Source organism: Cucurbita moschata, unplaced genomic scaffold (genome assembly GCF_002738365.1).
Source record: "Cucurbita moschata cultivar Rifu unplaced genomic scaffold, Cmos_1.0 Cmo_Scf00002, whole genome shotgun sequence".
NCBI lineage: Eukaryota > Viridiplantae > Streptophyta > Magnoliopsida > Cucurbitales > Cucurbitaceae > Cucurbita > Cucurbita moschata.
This window is the reverse complement of record NW_019268518.1, coordinates 6,988,440-7,006,381: the sequence shown is the minus strand read 5'-3', so window position 1 is coordinate 7,006,381 and position 17,942 is coordinate 6,988,440. Positions and strand designations below refer to the sequence as shown.

General features: G+C 36.6%; 2 protein-coding genes, 1 long non-coding RNA gene and 1 pseudogene across 3 annotated transcripts; 2 read left to right on the top strand and 2 right to left on the bottom strand.

Annotated features, from left to right (window-relative positions):
* Positions 1-310: 310 nt before the first annotated feature.
* LOC111456514 lies at positions 311-5,080 on the bottom strand. Its single transcript, XR_002712773.1, has 9 exons — positions 4,952-5,080; positions 3,957-4,680; positions 3,064-3,880; positions 2,823-2,946; positions 2,487-2,722; positions 1,545-1,743; positions 1,329-1,479; positions 899-1,228; positions 311-756 (listed from the first exon to the last, which is right to left on the bottom strand). It is a non-coding gene; the product is annotated as an uncharacterized LOC111456514 (long non-coding RNA).
* A 2,471-nt stretch (positions 5,081-7,551) lies between these two features.
* On the top strand, positions 7,552-12,006 carry LOC111464674 (protein RETICULATA-RELATED 5, chloroplastic-like). The gene is made up of 6 exons (XM_023108899.1): positions 7,552-8,505; positions 8,719-9,249; positions 10,210-10,317; positions 10,448-10,993; positions 11,283-11,396; positions 11,569-12,006. The coding sequence occupies exons 1-6, from the start codon at positions 7,651-7,653 to the stop codon at positions 11,716-11,718; spliced, it is 2,304 nt and encodes a 767-aa protein (XP_022964667.1). The 5' UTR covers positions 7,552-7,650; the 3' UTR covers positions 11,719-12,006.
* Positions 12,007-12,446: 440 nt separating this feature from the next.
* Positions 12,447-13,257, top strand: LOC111464701 (annotated as a pseudogene).
* A 2,189-nt stretch (positions 13,258-15,446) lies between these two features.
* Positions 15,447-16,350, bottom strand: LOC111464719 (wound-induced protein 1-like). The gene has a single exon (XM_023108965.1). It carries the CDS (start codon positions 16,052-16,054, stop codon positions 15,707-15,709), a length of 348 nt encoding a protein of 115 aa, XP_022964733.1. The 5' UTR covers positions 16,055-16,350; the 3' UTR covers positions 15,447-15,706.
* Between the last annotated feature and the right edge of the window lie 1,592 nt (positions 16,351-17,942).

Here is a 17,942-nt window from a genome sequence, read left to right as displayed (position 1 = left end):
AAAAAAAAAAAAAAAAAAAACATGTCTAAGTTTTGAAAACTATAAAAACATAGTTTTTGGAAAATGACTAAAAACGCAAGATTTTCCTTGAGAAAGTGGAAAAAAAAAAAATCAAATGGTTGCCCAAACAAATATAAGCAACTATCATCTTTCAATTTTCCAAGTGAGCAAAGTTGAGGATAGTTCAAATTTGTAATACTCTCAACTTTGAATTCATTTAAAAAAAATTGTTTTTGATAATCTTTCTAACTTTTAATTTTTCTATTAAGTTTAAAAGCTTAATTACAATTTGATTCTAGTTGAAGAAAAAAAAAAAAAAGAATTTAGCTACTATTTTAAAAGTTAGAATTGTTTACCTATGATTTTATAAAACACTATAAATATTCCTTCACTCTAAGACTTAGTTTCCCTTCATGTGATTTTTTCTCCCTTTCCTTTCTCGCTCTTGTATATCTTGCTTTCCAAATTATATCCTCCCCAGAATATTTTCTTTATTTCCCCCTCTAAAGCTTCAACTTTTTTTCTCATTAAAATAACTGTCTAAATTATTTTTCTCTAGCCAACCGGTCGTTCTCTCTCTAACAAATTCTTTAAATCTCCTCAATAAAATTTCTCGAAGTAACCTTTTTTACTCTCTAAAATATCTTAATAAGGAAATTACGAAGTAGTTATCGGAGAAAGTCACAAACCTTCACGCCTCTGCTTGACAAAACCTTGATTTCACATTCCAGTGCTCCAACCTCTTCAACCATGCCCCTATTTATTAAACCCACAAAAATTATATTCTTCAAACAAAACAAAATATTATTACTCATTCAAGATTACATCGCTAGTAATTAAAGTGATTTGAGAGTCTGGAATGCAATTAAGTATAAACAGTAGTAAGAAAATATCCCACCTCATAGTGACACTAGATTCTTTTTTTTTTCTTTCTACGCCCGGAGCAAGTTAAGAATATCCCTAGAAAGGAGAATAGCTACAAGCCTGCAAACAAACAGTCCATTAAGCTTCTCCCCTCATCCATCGCGATCCTACCTAACTTTTTACAACAATTCATATCAATATTTTTAATTTCTTATGTACATTGTTTACTTTTCGTTAACATAATGCATAATACATTGTCCCCAAACGCCCATAAATTGCTCAACTTACAAAACGACGGCAGAGAAAAAGCATCTTTTGCCAAATGCTGTGGGGTTGACTAACCCCCAAACTCGTAACACACTACCTGCGAGATACAGGTTTAAAAGCTTGGCATAAGAATGAAAAATTACTTTCAATCATGAAATAAGTTGTTTTATATGGCTACATCGACTGAAATGACGTACCCTTTCCGAGAGTTCCATGTTTATAGACCACCGAAGCATAAACTGATGGGAGAAGCTAAGAACAATAGTCTTGAATTTCGCAACACCGTTTCCTTGCTTCAGAGACACCAAGCAGCAATTCCCATTGGTTGAGACTTCAATAGCCATTTCTCTAAGTTAAGTTTCAAACTCTCATCTAGCGTTTGTGATGATACATTCTAAAAGACAGAAAGATACCTCATGTCTCATGGATGGAGCTTGGATCCACCTTCGAGCGTCTAAATCGGATATTTATACTTCTGAGAAGCATTCAACTCCATTTCCACCACCAATTGCAAAAATTTTATGATTTAAGGATACTCCAGCCAAACTTCCTTCTTTTGATTCAATGAAGGTCGACTAACCCACTGATGGGCCGCTAAACTATATGATTCAACTATAAATAAGAAAAATTGCAATGTCATAACCATAGGTTAAACCCACCTAAGGATGTGCTACAATAATAATAAAAAAAAATTCAGGATTGTTGGGAGTGAGTCCCACGTTGGCTAATTTACGGAATGATCATGAGTTTATAAGTAAAAAAATACATCTCCGTTGGTATGAGGCCTTTTGGAAGCCCAAAACAAAGTCATGAGAACTTATGCTCAAAGTGGACAATATCATACCATTGTGGAGATCCGTTATTCCTAACATGGAATCAGAGTCATGCCCTAAACTTAGCCATGACAATAGAATCCTCAAATATTGAACAAAGAATTGTGAGCCTCGAAGGTGTAGTAAAAAATGACTAAAGTGTCGAACAAATGGTGTACTATGTTCGAAGGCTCCAGAGAAAGGAGTTGGGTCTCGATTAAGAGGAGGCTGTTCGAGAGCTCCATAAGCCTCAGGGGAGGCTTATAGTGTACTTTGTTCGAGAGGAGGATTATTGGAAGTGAGTCCCACATTTGCTAATTTAGAGAATGGTAGTGGGTTTATAAGTAAAGGAATACATGTCTTTTGGGGAAGCCCAAAGCAAAGCCATGAGAGCTTATGCTCAAAGTGGACAATATCGTACCATGGTGGAGATCCGTGGTTCCTAACACAAACAATTACCATACCCTACTTTTCCATTAACACCACTAAGAACATAAATTTCACTATTTAAGTTTAGCTGTTGAGACGTGTGAATGCACAGACCTCATTGCAGGAAGAGATCCCATAATATCACTGGAAGGATACCAGCAAGTCATAATTGATAACAAAGAAGAACCATCAAAACCTCCCACGATCAATACAGATTCATCAAGGCTTGCATGCATCGCTTTAGTTGACTGAAGCTATTTTCCTTCCATGCTGATCTTATTAGTATTTATGCCACTTCCCGACATCTTGCAACAGCATTTTAAACTTTGAATTTTAGTTTTTGATCCAGCCTGTGTTACAATACAATTCAGCCACAATTTAGTAAATCAAGAAGATGGAAATTTAAAAGAGGCGTAAACACATAAGCAGAACTCCAATTTAAAGAGATACAAATGTCAATAACAAAGAAGCATCGTCACGTGAAATGATTCATACCAGCTCCTGCTGCAATAAGTTGATTTCTGAACTTGTTTTTACGTGTAACAACTTTCAGTTCTCTGACTTCTGCTAGTATCTTTTTTAGTGAAAAGAAAACCATCATTTATACATCAAGGAAGGAAAAAAATAACATAGACAGGTACATATACTGGAGACGAAAACAAATAAGTACCAAAAAGGGGTGCCCAAGTACCTCAGCTACAGCTGACAATCAGAATTCAAACCACGTTATTAGCTCCTAAACAACTGTTCCCTATTCTCATCCAAAGAGTCTGAATGTCCTCGTGATTATCCTCTAACAAATTCTCTTCGTCGCTTTTGAAAAGTGCATCGCCTTTGACATTTTCTGCTACATCTTCAAGATATGACTAAGGAACATTTCACCTCCAAAGCAGCTCGCTGACTTGTACTCTTCATCTTCAACTTTGACATCAGAATAGGAAGAAGAATAAATTTCATTCCTGATTTGAACAATGGACATTCTTCAATTTCACTATGTCTTCAAGAACCATTGGAAGGAGCTTCACAAGACTTGCTTTCTTCTTCAGGAGAATGTGATGTACAAGAAAGGTCCTCCCACTCGTAGCCAGAATGAGTTGAATTAGAAAGGTTTAATTCAGACGTTGGTTTCCTTAAATTTTCACCATCCTCTCTCGCATTTGTAGGGGAGACCTTGAACTAGGATCTCCACTTTTTCTTTGAATCTAGACAAGCAACATTTATATTTGAAGAAAATACCTCACTATTGTTGCTGGCTTCTCTTACATTGATAGTTTGTAAAGCTTTCGAGAAACTTCTCACTCATTGCGATGGGAAACAGTCTCCAAGATAGGTGAAGATGAAAACAAAGCAATCAACCTGTTTGTCTGTCGTTGGTCCAGTTCAAACCAAAGAAAGCTTTGGCTCATAACAATTGTCAGAAATGGTCGGCCTAAACTGATCTTTCAACAAGAGGTGGCACTGCATCCGCAGTCTTAATTTTAACCTCATCAACAAAATAATAAGAGATCCTGAATATTATGAGCATCCAACAATCTTATACAAGTCTAAACATCTCCAATACAGTAAGTGTTTTGCATAAAATACCTGTGCAGAATATGGAGTATAATCCATGCCATCAGCAGTCCAAGCATATGGACTAATATTCTGGTCACCTTGGCTAGTAGCCTCAAATACACCATGAAACTTCCCAACACTGTAGTTGATAAGAAACAGAGGCAAACCAGGATCGATATTTCGTACATATTAGAATTGCGAAGCCGGAAATCCTATTGGAGAAGTTAAAGCATCACATATCCATTTGATATCGCATAAATGAGAGAATGAGAACCGTAAATTTCTTGAAAATAAAAGGTTGATCAGCAAAGGTACTGGTAAGCAAACCAAACAATTGTTCGGAAAGACATTCTTGCATTGTGTTGTGCTAGCAACCAAAAATAACTCCAGCCTGTTTACTCTTTCCGAGATTCCTTGAGATCACACTGCCATTTTACGTCCAAGGAGGTAGGGCTTTTTCCTGCAAAGTAAAGGACTCAGTCTTCCTTCCACCGCCATCAGCGATTGAAGAAAAATCCACGAAAAAGTAAAAGGCCTTAAAAATCAGTTTCCGATCGATAATAAACATACATGCTGTACGTCTAAAACAATAAGAGTTGCAATGCGAGTTATTACAGAGGTTGAGGATGAACAAATATGCTTGAAAACATAGCTGAAGAAAAATTTAATTGTACATAACTCCAGCCTGTTTACTCTTTCCGAGATTCCTTGAGATCACACTGCCATCTTACGTCCAAGGAGGTAGGGATTTTTCCTGCAAAGTAAAGGACTCAGTCTTCCTTCCACCGCCATCAGCGATAGAAGAAAATCCACGAAAAAGTAAAAGGCCTTAAAAATCAGTTTCCGATCGATAATAAACATACATGCTGTACACTAATAATGCTTAACGAATTATCCTCAGCGAATGATCAAATAGAACTTGTCTAAAACAAGAAGAGTTGCAATGCGAGTTATTACAGAGGTTGAGGATGAACGAACATGCTTGAAAATATAGCTGAAGAAAAATCTAATTGTACAAAACTCACCGGAAGGTGAATAAGAAATCGTCAGACTCAACGGAAATTCTCGCTGACGGCAAATCTCTGTTCAAATGCCTCAAGAACGCCACAGAACTGACAGTGAAGAAAGAAATATGAAAGCCGGGAGAGTTTTTGAAAACCTATAGACACAATTAATGGAAATGGAGGGAAGGCAAGGCAGTTTAGTAGATGTTCGTGAAACTACGATTTTACCCCTATCACAGCTGTATGTAACCGGTAAGCCCGGTAAGCCCGTACCCAATAAGGGAAATTTGTCACATTTCACTATTCCGGATAGAAATCTCAATGTTAACAACCTTTTAACAAGCGGTCTAACCCGGGTGGGCCCCAACCGAAAGATGCTAGACCGAAGAAAGCCCGCTTGCCCCACGGAATAATAAAAAAAAAAAACTTAAATCCTCACATGATGGAATTTCCAAAGAAATTGTGCAATGAGTTCTTGTTGCGGGCCCCATGAAAATCGAAGGAAGGGTCCGAAGGGATGGGTGATCCGAGTATTATCGATAGAAAAGGGCGGTTACAAAGACAAAAGCTCACGGTATCGTCCATTAATTAATTTTTAAATATTCTCCCCCTCTAAATATTATTGAATTAAAAAAAAAATTATTTCAAAATAATCATTACATTAAGTTTTTTATTTTTATTTTTTATATATAATTAAAATGGTGCAACGGTTAGGAATCAGACTTTTCACAATTGTATGATATTGTCCACTTTGAGCATAAGCTCTCACAATGATATGATATTGTTCACTTTGAGCGTAAACTCTCATAATAGTATGATATTGTCCACGGTTGAGCATAAACTCTACTGACTTTGCTTTGGACTTTCCTAAAAGATTTCATACTCAATAAGGCATGCTCATGATTATTCCCTAAATTAGCAGACTTCTTCCTAACCATCCTCAACCATGATATGACGAAAGCAGGTAAAAAAATATATTGTTACCCGTATTTATATGATGTCATACGACCTAGGGTCCATAAAAAAATTGGAGTATGAATGGAAAAGAATAAGAGACAAACAAATTCAATATAATCTATCCTAATTGTTTATTTATCTCAACTTTCCTTTATTTATTATTTCTCTTTTAATTATTTTTCTTATAAATTATTTGTTTGAAAATAATTATTAATATTGACTGCAAAATAATATTTATAATATAAATTAAATCTAATTTTAATTAGTTAAAATTATTTTAATAATTTGATTTTTAAAAAAATTAACTAACAACCATTATTGGAGCGTTGTGAAATTAATTACAAAAATATAATAATTAACCTACTTTATAATATTTAAACTACCCTGCTCACTCTCAATTTTGACTATAGTTAGCTAATAAGACACCAAATTTTCAACCAAAGACACAAGCTTTGGCGGAATTAAAAAAAATTAATAAATTTGTTATATTTATAACCATTTTTGGTGGAGAGAAATTTCCAAATCAATTAAATATGTGTGTGATGTCCGACATTGGTTGGGAGGGGAACAAACCACCCCTTATAAGGGTGTGAAACCTTCCCCTTAGAAGACACATTTTAAAGCTTTGAGAGAAAGCCGGAAAAAAAAAAGCTAAAATAGGACAATATTTACTAGTGATGGAGCTGAGTCGTTACAAATGTTATTAGAGCCAGACACCGAACGCTATTATAAGGGTATCAGAACCAGACACCAGATGCTGTTCCCCGATTTGGGGCGGTCCCACATCGATTGGAAGAAGAGAACACCGGACGCTGTTCTCCGATTTGGGGGCGATCCCACATCGATTGGAGGAAGAGAATACCGGACGCTGTTCCCCGATTTGGGGGCGATCCCACGTTGATTAGAGGAAGAGAACAAACTACCACTTAAAGGATGTGAAAGCTTGGAGAGGAAGCCTGAAAAAATGTGCTAATGAAATTGTAAATTTTAGTTAATTAAATTTTAGAAATGAAGTAATAAATAACATAATCTAATTATTATTATTTTTTTAACAAGAGGGCACTGACTTCTACGGTTCTAATGACCAGATAAATCCCAAAATGACAACAATCACCAAGTTGAGGAGCGCCAATAATCCGCAGCTTCGCACTCCAACCACGCAATTTTCCGACTCTGTATCTACCTGTCATCCATATCCCATACTTTTGGTTCACGTATCCGATTTTGTGATCACTCCTTTCAATTTGTGTTTTTATGATTATTTTTTAATATGTGATTGCTAAAAATTTCAAAGGTCAATTCTCGACTTCCCAAAAAAAAAAGTCAAATAGGGAGATTGACTTCACGATTTAAAATATTTATTAAAAATTTAATTTTTGTAATTTCAAGCTCTTTTTAAATTTATTTTAGTTTCAATACTAACCTAAATTACATTTTGACCTATTTAGTATTAATCTAAAACTAACCTATTTTTAATAAATAAAATTAATATATCTAATAGATATTTTTAATTTTGTATAGTCTAACAGATTCAACCGTAAAAAATCGAAATCGTAACTTTTTCTTGGTAGAATTTTCAACTATTCTTGAATTATAATAATTATTGTAATTTATAAAGCAACGGAAGAAATATCAAAGATAAAACAAATATGTGCTGAAAATATTGCAATATAATTTCGAGGCTGAAATTCAATTCGTCGGTTCCACCGGTTCTCTTTTGTGACGACGTGGAAGTGACAGGGCAGCCACACCCTTACCGCGAAATGAAGCTCCATAGCCATGGCGGCCTCAGTGGTGGACCTGTACATGCGAGCTCTACCGTCCATCGGTCACGGGATACTGCTCCGGCGGATTCTCTCCGGCGGAATTCGATTGCGGAGTGTCGATTTGTTGGGGGAATTTCAACTAGGAGAAACAGCTGTGCAATTTCAATTAGGCAAAATTGCCACTCAAGTTTTTATGTTCATTGCCACCGGTTTTCACATGAAGATTCGGAGTGTTCCGATGAGGTAGGGCAAAAATCAGCCGTGCAAATACTCAGTACGAGACGAGCCGTGCTAGGCGTTCCATTAATTGCAATCGGCGCACGGTTTCTACAATCAGCAGTGGTCAGAGCGGAAGAGAAGGCGCCAGAGACAGCGATTCCGGTGCTAGAAGCGGTGAAATCGCCTCCGCCTCCGCCTCCGCCTCTAGCTTCGACACCTGAGGAGGAATCAATTACTTCGAGGATTTACGATGCGACTGTCATCGGAGAGCCTTTAGCTGTGGGGAAGGACAAGAGTAAATTATGGGAGAAGATGATGAATGCTCGGGTCGTCTACTTAGGAGAAGCCGAACAAGTTCCGATTCGAGACGATAAAGAATTGGAGCTTGAAATTGTGAAAAACTTGAAAAGAAGGTGTGCTGAAAGCGAAAGGGTATTATCTCTGGCTCTAGAAGCGTTTCCTTCCAATTTGCAGGAGCAGCTCAACCAGTACATTGACAAGAAGATCGATGGGGAAACTCTGAAGTCTTACACCTTACATTGGCCACCACAGCGCTGGCAGGAGTACGAACCTCTTCTAAGTTACTGTCGTGAAAACGGAGTTCGTCTTATTGCTTGCGGTATACCTCTCAGGGTAATTCATCTTATTCTAACTGGATGCATTGTCTTCACTTTTCGTAAGCTTAGATAACACGACTCGATTCAAATAGAAACAAGCTAGCCTATGGATTATCCAATTAAACTCGAAGTAGATAATGTTCATGCGGGCTTCCATTGTCAGTTCTCTTATTAGTCTTGTTCAAGCTTCTTGCAAGTTTTTGATGTATGATCTTGACAATATCAATAGGTTTTGAGAACTGTACAAGCAGAGGGTATTAGGGGGCTTTCAAAAGCCGATCGCAAAGTATTTGCTCCACCAGCTGGTTCAGGTTTCATCTCTGGATTCACAGCTATATCACGTAGAGCTTCAGATGATCTGAATTCTTCTTACCCGTCCAGTCCTTTTGGTCCAAGTTCATATTTATCTGCCCAAGCAAGAGTAGTTGAAGAATATGCTATGTCACAAATTATTCTACAAGCCATGGCAGATGGTGGAGGAACTGGTATGCTGGTGGTTGTGACAGGTGCGAGCCATGTTGCTTATGGAGCTAGAGGCACTGGCCTGCCTGCAAGAATCTCGAGAAAGGTACCGAAGAAAAACCAAATAGTTGTTTTACTTGATCCCGAAAGACAACAAATGCGTAGAGAGGGTGAAGTTCCTGTTGCAGATTTCTTGTGGTATTCTGCTGCCAGACCCTGCAGCAGAAACTGTTTTGATCGTGCTGAAATTGCTAGAGTTATGAATGCAGCTGGAAGAAAGCGAGATGGTCTTCCCCAGGTTAGCTTTTCTTTGTGGGTCTGATGTACTTGTTTCAAGGTTCTCCCATATTATTATCCATTGCAAATGCTATATGAGCACCACTATACATTAAGTTGATTTTCTTTTGAATGACTTGTTAGGAACCACGAATTGAAATTATCCACTTGAAGCATAAGCTTCCATGGCTTTGCTTCTGGTTTCCCCGAAAGGCTTCATACCAATGGAGATAGTATTCATTACTTATAAACCCATGATCAACCCCTTAATTATCTCTGGAGCTCTCGAACAAAGTACACCCTTTGTTCGACACTTGAGTCACTTTTGACTACATCTTTGAGGATCACAACTTCTTTGTTCGACATTTGAGGATTCTATTGACATGGCTAAGTTAAGGACATGGCTCTAATACATGTTAGGAACCACGAATCTCTACAATGGTTGTCCACTTTGAGCATAAGCTCTCATGGCTTTGCATTTGGTTTCCCCGAAAGGCCTCATACTAATGGAGATAGTATTCCTACTTATAAACCCATGATGAACCCCTTAATTAGTCAACGTGGGACTCCTCTCCGAGCAATCCTCTGACTGTGGTACTCCAGCTAGTTTGTATTACCTCTAACCAACTGGACCGAATCATTTCATGATTTTTTTTTTTAGTGAAATCATTTCATGATCCTTGAGCATTCAGAATTTTGTACAATAGTTCATATTCTATGTTGGTTGCCACTAAAATTTGGGTTACGTTCTTCCCCGTTTGACATTCGTTACATTTTATGATTTAATCTGAACTTTGCTTTGTGACTGGTTGCTCTTTTTTCTTTCTTCTCTTTTTTCATAACAACAATTTCATTGATAAGAATGAATGCAGAAACTCCAACGCTCAAAAGGAGTTTTTCTAAATAATTGGCTGTAAAGAATGGAATATTGGTCGACATATATGCTATATTCTACTCAATAGATATCATGGCATACTTTCAGGATATCCAAAAAGGGCTGGATCTGGGTTTAGTATCACCAGAAGTATTACAGAACTTCTTTGATCTGGAGCAATATCCTCTAATTTCAGAGCTTACGCATCGTTTCCAGGTTTAGTATTTGCTTTCTAAAATTGAATTCTCGTTTTATGGTTTAATACAAAATTCAAATTACCATCTGGTAAATTAGAAATGTTGCTAAAATTTTACATTGATTCATACTACACCTCATTTTGGCACAGGGTTTTAGGGAAAGATTGTTGGCAGATCCTAAATTCTTGCATAGATTAGCAATAGAAGAAGCCATTTCGCTAACAACTACTCTTATAGCACAATATGAGAAGCGAAAAGAGAACTTTTTCCTGGAACTTGATTACGTTATTACAGATACCTTAAGAGGTGCAGTTGTTGATTTTTTTACTGTCTGGCTCCCTGCACCGACCCTCGCATTCCTTTCTACCGATGACCTCGATGCTTCTGGAAGCACTGATCTTTTACAAGGTCTACTTGGATCTATCCCAGATAATGCCTTTCAAAAGAACCTTGCTGGAAAGAATTGGGACCTGAGTCACAGGATCGCATCTGTAGTTTTTGGTGGCTTAAAGCTTGCTAGTGTTGGATTTATTTCCAGTATTGGGGCCGTGGCTTCCTCAAACGCTTTGTTTTCTGCTCGTCGATTCTTCAATCCAGCATTGGCGACTAAACAACGAAATAAGAGATCTCCAATACTTAAAACAGCTGCGGTATATGGGTGCTTTCTGGGAATATCAGCAAATCTACGATATCAGGTAGCCAGAAGACGTGCTTATGCTTCAAATATTTTGATGATGATAAACTGTTCTTTGAAGTACTCATTTCATTCTTATTTTCTAGTTTCTTTTTCAAATATACCTATTGAACTTGTGTATGTAGCGATGCATTTGAATGTGGAAAATTAGAAATGTAGTGTGTGAATAAGTTGTTGAGAATTGTATTTGACCATTGCATTTATTTTGTTTTCAGTTTCAGTTCTTTATTATTGTCTTGTTTCTTAATCTTATCCATTTCAAGCATCTGATGAACAATCTTGTAATGCAGATTATTGCTGGAATAGTGGAGCATCGATTTTCTGAAGCATTTTCTTCTCAAATTGTGCTTGTAAATATGGTCTCATTTGTTGCTCGAACATTAAACTCTTATTGGGGTACCCAGGTGCGTATTGCTTCCATTTTCTAGCCATCTTCTGCCTTTCCACGTCAAATATTTATGTCTTAGATAACTTCAAAATCATCAATTTGACCATTTTGCCTTCTCGGAAAACTTCGGTAACGGTTTATTTTTATCGACCTTAGCTCGATACTTAACTCTCTTTTGAAATATGCAGCAATGGATCGATCTCGCACGGTCTACAGGATTACAAACTCGAGAATTGCCCTCTAACCAAGTCCAAGAATCTCCGAATCCTGCAGCATTGGGATGTAATGTCACCGAAGAGGCAACTCAGGCAAGCACCGATGAACTCAAGAACCATTAAGGTGATACTCTTAACATTCATCACGCATCCGAAATAATTTGTAAAATTAAATTCGGATGCCACATAAGAGAACAAAAAGATATCGATTTGATCCTCTGGGCCTATTTTTCTCATACACCATTGTGTTGTAAGCTACATAATGTCGTTCATTTAATGCAATTTTGATGGAAGTTAGAAGAGTATAGATAAAAAGGAATTATATTATTCGTTTATATCTTAATCAACTGATGTAACGTGACAGGCATTTTACGGTAATATTGATGTGATTAATGAAGAACATTTAATACAGATACTATTTTCATTTTTTTAAAAAGTAATACTATGCAGTATGCAAATACTCATCTGTCATCATTTCCACTTTTTGACATGTCATTTTCTGATTGGTCCACGCAACTCTTAAATAGTTCTTATGTGGCAGATAATATTAAATTTAGTATTAATAATTAGACGATAGAAATTAATTTTATAATTTAACCGTAAAAATAATATATTAAAAAAGTAAAAAGACAAAAGGGTACACAGTTTTGGATAAGAATGATGACGTGCAGCAATGTGGGGGCGAAACCCGTGTGGCGGTATGTCATGTTTTGTCGGGTAGTCAAGAAATCAACCTGTTTTTGGGCCGGCGGAGAAGACTCACTTTCCAAAACCTTGGGCCGGATTCCTTTACAGTGTCATTTCCGTAATATAACCAAACCCTGAGTGCAAATTCATTTCTTCAGTTTTATATATCTCTTCCCCAGCTCTGGATAAAACTTCATCTGCAACTCCTTGATTCGTTTTCGCAAGCAGTAGCTATGGATGTGGTTGCTCGAAGAACCTCCTCGTCTTCCGTTTCGATGTTGAACCCTAATGCTCCGTTGTTCGTTCCCATGGCGTACAGGACGGTCGAGGATTTCTCTGACCAGTGGTGGAATTTGATCCAGTCCTCCCCGTGGTTTCGCGAGTACTGGCTTCAAGAACGCTTTCAAGATCCTCAAAACGATTTTTCATTTGCAGAGAATGAAGAAATTGTTCTTCCGGATCTCGAGAATATTTTCGAGGACTTCGCTCGTCAACGTAAGTGATGAAATCTAGTCACTGGTTGAGTCGATTCGTTCCCTCTCTTGACAAATCTAACGAACTCGTTGTTTCTTTTGTTTTCTTCTTCAGAGGAAGAGGAAGAATTTGAATTCTCCAAGGATTTGGTGCCAATGGGGGCTTTCAAATGGCATAAGGCTCAGACTGGAGCCGAGGTTCCCAGGTATGCTCAAAAGGCTCCCAAGATCGTGAACGTGAAAGTGAGTCCGAGAACGATTCACCAGCCGAGATAGATTCGTCGCGGAATTTCCAACTGATCGGAGTATGTTTCTTCAACAGAACTCAGGAACCAGTTTAAATTGTTGTGGATCTAGGTTTTCCATTTCGTCCATGTATAGAGTCTAGAACTTGATCGGTTAAGCATCAACTCTGATGATCTATGTTTAGCTACTGTAAATTTGTACCAAGTCTTACTTTTCAATTATGATATAATAAAATAGTTCCAAAATTCTCAACCAAGTAGCTCGATCATCAACGAAATCCAAGCTAACAACATCGGAATTCGAAGAATTCATGTTCACCTGGAAACACTGAGCCTTTGTTCTTGATTTTTAGATATTAGAAGAGTAGCATCTGCAAATATCTCTGTTTAGTAGCGCTAGCTGGTCTTTTTGGGATGGCCATGTCTGAATTCTGCCCCACACAAGGCACTTTCGGTATCCATGCCCACTTTTGTCGTTAACATGGCCGTGCCCTGCAATACTTTTTTTTATTAGTGATTATGTAGCACTTCAAATCTCCATTACTAATAATCGTTGATAAAGACAAACACTAAGCCTTGAGCTTATTGAAAATGACATCTATCGAATAAGATATCACGATATAACATAAGCTTGTCGAATTATTTATGTTGGAAAAAGATCGAATGTACCTGGGCTGGATCAGTCATGGGAGAGAGCAACCAAACAAACAATGTGGGCCAATGTAGGCCCATAAGATTATAATATTGGGCTCGGCCCATTAATTCGGCAGAATATTAAATAAATAAAGCAAGCAAGTTGGATTCGATTAAGATATTAAATAAATAAATAAAAACACTTGAAAATGACTCAATAAGATAATGGCGGACTGTTGATGCGACTCATTCACAAGCTCCCAAATAATTGACACCAATTTTTTTTTTTTTTCTTTTAATCAAAAGATAACATCCATTTTTCGTGTAATTTTCAATCACTACTTTTCAAAGAAGACTTTTAATGCTTTTTTAAAAAATATCTCACGAAAGTGCTTTGGTTACTTATCTCCATTTTCCTGAGAGGAGCTAAGCCTGAGAATATGTGCTTTACATTATCAAAGATACTTGTCTCTCTCCACATCACATTTTATTATTACTTTAATATCTATTTGATTGATGCTCTAAAGTTGTATTTAATTTCCAAGTGGGCCCACCATTGATTTTGAATTAAATGTTTTATTCACCCAATTAAGGTATACTTTTTTATTGCTGAAATGTTGTTTATTTGATGCTTTATCAAAATGACCTCAATCTTATACTTTTTTGCACCAATAATTATATTTTAAAATTTCCCTTTTGGAGTATCTTTTTGTAACTATATTAATTATATAATTACGTAGAGATTAAGATAAGAAACAAAATCATGTCATTTAATTTGAATTATTTTCACTTTTGATCTTTTAATAATTAAATGTATATACGTTTGATTAACACGCAAAAAGCTGTAGATCCTTGTATGAATTCCATTACTGTCTCCAACTCACATTAATATTATATTTTGCTGTAATTATATAATATATAGTTTAATTATGAGCTTCTCTTTCCTTAAAAAAGCTAATATTATATGGTCAGTTCAACATTATTTTTTTGCTTCTAATTATTTCATAAAATAAATGGCCGTTAAACGTTTTTTTTTTTAAAGGTGGTGTATGAATCAGCAGCACCTTTTTTTTTTATTCTATAATGCTTTTAGACCTTCCACGTGAAACGCATAACCCCTTTTACTGGGTTATAAATTTCATTATAATTGTACTTTTCTCTTTTAATATAATAAATATGAAAAATATGAATATAGATTTAATATTTACCAATAATGTATTTTATTTGTTATAGATTTTTAATACAACTTAAAACTAATTTTATTATTTTATATATAATTTTGAATAAACATATAGGACGTTGAAAAATTCGATTTGATTTTCATTTTTGAAAAAGAGATCTTTTTTATTAAAAGAAAAAGGGGAAAAAAGAAGAACATGAAACCCACGAACACCCATAGATCAGAGATTCAGACCTTCATACCGGGCCCTACACAAATGGCAGATCTGATGAATCTTGGCCGTCCGATTTCTCTCATCAAACGTCGTACAGGCATTTAATCTCCAGGTTCCACCAGTGGCTAAAGAAAAGCCGCGAGAATTTCCTGGGTCACAAATCACATCGGGCCGTACACGTGGCAACAAACTATAATCTCTGCTTCCTTTTTCGAACTTATCCGAATATTCGTCATTTTCCCCATTTTTATTTTCTTCACGTTTCGTTTTTCGCCCCAAACATTTGGATATATTCGCGATTTATCTCTAAAAATAAGTTAATACTGATTAGGTCCATAAGAGAGTTTTACGTCATGTTTCACACTGCGAAAGGAAAGCAGGAAGGGGAGGAAAAAGAAAATAAAAAAAGAATGAGGGGCTTTAAGGCAAATATTGGAACATGTCCTTATTATAAAGATTATAAATACGTCGGGAACTGACCAATGGGAAGTCATCTCCATGGTAATTACCCAACTCCACCACACACAATATTAAAACTCACGAAACCGCACAACCAAACAGAAACGCAAAACGGCGAACCAAATCAACAAACACACACCAAGTTTCTTACATTTTTTTTTTTTTTTACAGATTTATTTAGTTTTAAGAGAAAACGGCCGCACCGGATCAGAGAAACCGATTAAATGGCCAAGACGAGCCCAGGCACCGATTTCCCGACCTGATTGGAGAGGCTGCTTTCCCAAACAGAAGGGCAATGGTGCAGCGACGAGGCAGAGGAAATCTCCGAAGCGACGGAGGACGACGGAGAGTCGGTTGGGTTACCGAGGCGAGTAACAGTAAGGGAGGTATTGAAATACTCGCGAACCTGAGTGATTATCCCATGAGTGATGGTCCAGGCGTGGATCCAGGAGATCGAACGGGTAGGATCGCAGCCTTCAACGAGGACGGTGGGACCAAAGGAAGTGATTGATTGAGGAACGAACTGAAAAGATTGGCCGTTGGATGAGGCTCCAGTGAGAAGGCGCATCAGAAATTGGTGGGAGGGAGGACCATGGAACCACCACTCGAGATCGGGGGCGAGGATTTGGTGAACAGTGTTCACGTTTCGAGAGGTTAAGGCCTCATATAGGGCGAGAACCACCCTTTGATTACTACAATCACTATTTTCCTCCAGAATTCCCTGAGAGTTAGCCAGTTCTTGCAGAAGTTTGCCTTAGCCTAAGCCTCGGACTCCAAATTTCACAAGTGTTTTCTTGCAATGAACAAGAAACGGAGGAAATTTTGAAGATGAAGAACCAGAGGAAACCTGAAGAGGCCCTTACCACGAGGCAGGGGGCTTTATAGGAACGAGCGTATCCGGACAAGCAATTGTCTGCGTCCTCATCCGTTTTTGAGGGATTCACACGTGGCCAATCAAAATGCACGACGAATATCATTTTGGGCTTTTTCGTAATTTCAATCCATTTTCGGATGCGACGTGGCGACTTTTAATTGGTCGTATGAATTTGTTTTATGGACCCGGATGCACGGAATTTGAGAGTCCAAAAAGGCCGATAAATTGGTCAAGCAAACTCCAGTTGACCAAAATGGCTAGCCATACTTCACACTAACTAGCTTTATTTTTTTTTAATGTCTTAATTTTTGTTTTCCACAAATAAATTAGTTTTTTTAAATAATCCGTTTGTTATATAGGAAATAAATATTAAAGATTTTGGGGAGTTATTTTGGCATATACTTAGAATATATATGGGTTATATAAAAAGGGAAATAGAATAAAAGTACATTGGTGTATTGGAATTGAATCATGGGAATACGCATAGATACTATAATGTCATGTCTAATGTATTGGAAGGGAATGAATAGGAGATTCTCTAGTCGCTATGAGCATATTATACCTTCCAAAATGGTCTCGAATACCCATCATGCATGCCACTTCTCTTGAAACAAAAAGTATAAACCTTTACAAATCCAACGTGATATATGTCGATCTAAACTTATTTTTAAGAAAGATTAACACCCGTCAGTAAATGTACAAAAGTGCTGAAAGAGAAACGAAACATTTCTTATAGGAGTGTGGAAAATTCTCTCTAGTAGACATGTTTTAAAACTATGAGACTAACGACGGGTCAAAACGGACAATATTTGCTAGCGGTGGCTTAGGTTGTTACAAATGATATTATAGCCAAACATTGAGTAATGTGCCAGTCAAGACACTGGACCTTTAAAGGGATGGATTGTGAGATCTCACATTGGTTGAAGATAGGAACGGAACATTCCTTACAAGGGTGTGGAAACCTCTCCCTGATAAACGCATTTTAAAACTGTGAGGCTAATGACGACATGTAACTAACCAAAACATACAATATTTACTAGTAGTGGGCTTGAGCGGCTAATCAAATATATATATATTTTTTTTTTTGTATATATGTTAGTTATATTAGTTCAATTATTCAACCAAACACTTAAATCTACTTGAAAAAACACAATACTTTTGTATATAATGTGTTCCTATGTTAACTTTATTAGTTCAATTATTTCACCAAACGCTTAAATCTACTTAAAAAAACAACTTTGTCATCGACATGCTGTTAGGAATTAATTGTTCGTTAAAAAAACAACAACAATTTTAATTATTTGTTAAATTAATTATTTTTCTATTATTTTATTCACAATTTAAAATTCTTAACCATGTAGTTCATAATTTAAACCTATGATAAAACATATCGGGAAGAAATGAATTAACTTTTATATCACCATCATCGATCTCAAAAATCTCTCTCTCTTCCTCTATCCAACGCTTTCTTTGTATGGTTGTTTCAACTTTAATGTTAAATGAATTGACGACTCAGAACACGAGAAAAAAAAAAACTCAGAAATATATATATATTTAAATGTCATCAGATTTTAATACTTAA